General features: G+C 37.9%; 1 protein-coding gene and 1 long non-coding RNA gene across 3 annotated transcripts; both read left to right on the forward strand.

The window, feature by feature from the left end:
* The first annotated feature begins 501 nt into the window (after window positions 1-501).
* LOC124556783 lies at window positions 502-1,643 on the forward strand. The gene is made up of 3 exons (XM_047130791.1): window positions 502-631; window positions 742-1,151; window positions 1,489-1,643. The coding sequence occupies exons 2-3, from the start codon at window positions 871-873 to the stop codon at window positions 1,523-1,525; spliced, it is 318 nt and encodes a 105-aa protein (XP_046986747.1). The 5' UTR covers window positions 502-631; window positions 742-870; the 3' UTR covers window positions 1,526-1,643.
* A 118-nt stretch (window positions 1,644-1,761) lies between these two features.
* On the forward strand, window positions 1,762-3,320 carry LOC124556012. 2 transcript variants are annotated; one of them, XR_006968599.1, is made up of 4 exons: window positions 1,762-1,802; window positions 1,916-1,984; window positions 2,106-2,169; window positions 2,265-3,320. It is a non-coding gene; the product is annotated as an uncharacterized LOC124556012 (long non-coding RNA). The 2 variants fall into 2 exon arrangements; XR_006968600.1 differs by lacking the exon at window positions 1,916-1,984 and having other exon boundaries at window positions 1,763-1,802.
* The last annotated feature ends 530 nt before the right edge of the window (window positions 3,321-3,850 follow it).

The following is a 3,850-nucleotide window of genomic DNA, read 5'->3' on the forward strand; positions in this document are numbered from 1 at the left end:
TCGGCAGCAAATGAAGGTTACATGGCGGTGACAGGACATTTTGTGTCTGAAGATTTCACCTTGCAATCGGTGTTGTTAGGATGTTCCCAATTGTCTGGTGCACATACTGCTCCGAATCTGTCGGCATCTCTAATATGCACGACAGATAACTTCAGGCTGACAGACAAAGTTTTGCTGGTTGTGACGGATAATGCACCAAATATTAAAAATGCAGTATCCATTTTACAGTGGAAACACTTTGGGTGCTATGCACATACACTAAATCTTATTGTTCAGAATGCACTAAAACATTTTGTCAATTCAGCAGAAAGTGAAAACTATTGTAGCATTCTTCAAGAGAAGCTGCAAGGCAACAGAAAAACTGCTGACATACCAACAAAATAATGGGGGAGGTCCAGTTAAAAAACTGGTGCAGGAGGTGCCAACAAGGTGGAACTCTACTCTGTATATGTTGGAGCGAATAGTTGAAATTAAAGATGCAGTGAAGACTTGATTTGTACTATTCACAGTTGATTTTGAACAACTGACCGACGAGGAATGGAACATCTGCTCAGAACTCTGCTCTGTGTTGAAGCCATTTGCACAGGTTTCAACACAGCTTAGTGCTGAGTCATATCCTACTGGCAGCCAAGTAAGTTAAGCAGCTTTTTTCTTGCTAAAATGTTAGCTGTGGTATTATGGCATAATCATTTCTGAGATACTGTACTGTTCGTGTTATATTGAACTTATTCCAATTTTCAGGTTATTGTTCTGACAAGGGGATTATTATCAGTGTGTGCAGAACTTTTGAAACGGCCATTTAACAGTGTGACAAGGACTATCATTGAAGAATTAACAAAAGGCCTGAAGGACCGTTTCCACAATGTAGAGATGAGCAAATCTATAGGAGTAGCCACTCTACTAGATCCACACTTTAAATCTCTTGTGTTTCAAAGCCGAGTTGCAGCAGATAATGCAAAGAAACAGCTTATTGAACTAGTAGCACAAAAGATGGGTGACAGAAGACTGACAAACACAGGCCAGAGCCATGAAACTGTGTCAACTTCAACCACCACTGATCCCTTGTCAGTATGGGGTGTCTATGATGCAATTGTAAAATCAACACAGCCCCAGGGCACTCCTCAGTCAGCTGCTATTGTGGAAGTACAAAGGTACATGGACAGCCCAGTTATTAGTAGAAGTGAGGATCCACTGGCATGGTGGCGTGAAAATCAATATATTTTCCCAAATATTGCAAAAGTGGTGAGGGAAAAATTCAATATAGTGGCCACTTCTGTGCCGTGCGAAAGAATATTTTCTAAAACTGGTATCATTATAAATGAAAGGCGAACACGGCTGAAGGCGTCCAAAGCTGAAAAACTTATATTTCTAAATACGAACAGTACTAACTCCTGAATTTCCTGTTACAGGGTACGTGTTATTTATTGTATTTAATGAGAGATTACTGGTCCCAAAATATGCTTTTCTTATCTTAGATGTTTGTTTCAGTAGTGGATTCGAGAGGCACACCAACACCAGCAGATGAGTCTCAGTTTAATACTTGGGATATTATAACAGTAAGGTAATTCTAGTTTGGGTACATTTTTGGCAGATTTGATCTCTCCCTTAAAATGGCGATATAACTGTAGGGCATAGCATATATTTGTTATGCTACATTAAAAGAGTACTAGTGGTTTTGTGTTGAAGTGTAATGTATATTGTCAGTCAGCAAGTCAGAGCACTTTGTTCCAGTTATAGCTCCAGAAGTCAGTCACCAGCAGGAGATGTCACACAGTTATAAAATGGGAAACTTGAAGAATAAGGTACTAATGATTTGGATACATGTGTGGGAAATTCAACTTCCACTTAAAATGCAGGTACATTTGAAGTGTGTAATGTAGTTTGGCAGTCAGTAACACACAGAACTTTGTTCCAGTTATAGCTCCAGAAAACCGCCACCAGCAGCAGATGTCACAGTTATAAAATGGGAAACTTGAAGAATAAGGTACTAGTGGTTTGGATACACATTTGGCAAATTTCACCTTTCACCTAAAATGAAGGTACAGTTACAGTCCTTAAGAGTAAACTGGCAAATGGTAACTCAAAGCTCTTTGTTCCTGTTACAGCTCCAGAAGTCAGCAGCAGCAGACATCACACAGCCATAATGCGAGAAGCTTGAAGAATAATGTGGTAGTGGTTTGAATACATATGACATATTTCACCTTCAGTTTAAAATTGAAGTTTGTTTATATTGGCAGGTGGTAACTCGGAGCTCTTTGTTCCAGTTATGGCTCCGATAGTCTTCCAGCAGCAGCAAATGTTACACAGTCCTATAGAGGCAAACTTGAAGTATGAGGTAATAGTGTTTTGCATAGAATGGCAAACTTGACCTTTCACTTAAAATGGAGGTACATTTGCACTGAGTTTAATGTTATGACACGTGAATGGATTACCAGTGATGTATATGTAAATACTGGAATTTGTAACTTAGAACTTAATTTCAGTATCGGCTTTGAAATTTGGTCACTGGATACAACTATATTATCTTTCATGTTGATAGCAGCAATCATCAGATTGCAATCCAGTTTAGTACCTGTGAGGCATGAGATGTCAAAAATACGTGTGGGTTATTGGTAGCCTGTGTCGAGGCATGTGGCACCTCAAAGTTTGTAAGTACAGTAGCATTTTGTTTTCTGCTTTACTTAAAAATTGTTAGCTGTAGCACCCATTCTGACATTTAATTATTTTGAATTTCAAGTTTCTTAAAATAATACTGACATCAGTTTCATATGTGTTAACACTAATCCATATATTATTGCTAATATATGCTATTTTCCTCAGATGTTAACTGAAATTGTTTTATTATAATGATAACAACACTTCAGCCTTTGTAGACTTGCAGTATAGGTTACCTGCTGAGAAATATTTACTGGAAGAAGTGGTTTCTTTGAATAGGACTGAAAGGAATATCACTGAAAATGCCAAATGTGAATTGGTGAAACCTCTTGTGCTCAATACTAAATTTCATTTGCAAAACACAGAAGTTTTCCTATCTTTGTGGTGGAACACAACAAATTCTCATAATTTTGCTAGTTTGTATTCTAGAAAGGGTGCCAGAAATGGAAGAGTATAATTTTTATTAAATCGGGCATTAAATGTAAGTAGGTTGGAGTACAGAAAGGGTGAAACTGGCCTTTCCCACTGTAGCCTGATGTGCTCCAACATGCATTTGTACTGATGTGCAGGTGGTTATAACACTAGTATCAAACTGCATGGTACCCACTTACTAATGTGACCTACCCTTGCATGATCTGCTGCAGACAGCAAGATATCCACTACTGCTCTTACCACCTGTACAACAGTTGTGGAGGATTTTTTACCCTTGGTGCTTGCCATGACATGTTTTGCCCTCTGCCCTTAAAATCTCAATTCTTGTTACATTTTTCATCCATTTTCTATCTCCTGATGGACCTGTATTGATTAAAAAACTAATCAATGCAGAGGTGATTGTAGAACTTTTACTAGTGGCAGTGTGGAGGGGCTCCACTCTTTAAAAATGAAATTACATTGTGGGACATGGAATTATTATTAGAGGCTTTCATGGACATTTTGTTTACTGAAAAAGTCAGTCATTATCTGAGGTATTTAAATGTTAACTTCAAATCTAAAACTGCATCAAAAGATAAATTTCAGTAAGTCTTTAACAAGTTTCAGTATCTTGCTTCACATGCTGGACCCTCCAACTATAAAGAAGTGTTTTGCAGAGAACAGCTATTCAGATGTTAACATCCCAGAATGTGTGTAAAAGATATCCCTTACATTGTTAGTTTCATTGTGGTCACATTCTAGTGTAGTTTTATCAGCATACATA

Source organism: Schistocerca americana, chromosome X, assembly GCF_021461395.2.
Source record: "Schistocerca americana isolate TAMUIC-IGC-003095 chromosome X, iqSchAmer2.1, whole genome shotgun sequence".
In the NCBI taxonomy this organism is placed as follows: Eukaryota; Metazoa; Arthropoda; class Insecta; order Orthoptera; family Acrididae; genus Schistocerca; species Schistocerca americana.

Excerpts from the sequence above, each read along its gene's own strand:
- LOC124556783 (XM_047130791.1), top strand. The coding sequence starts at position 871 with ATGAGCAAATCTATAGGAGTAGCCACTCTACTAGATCCACACTTTAAA. Across the intron at positions 1,152-1,488 it reads GCTATTGTGGAAGTACAAAG|TAGTGGATTCGAGAGGCACA; the intron begins GTACATGGACAG and ends TGTTTGTTTCAG.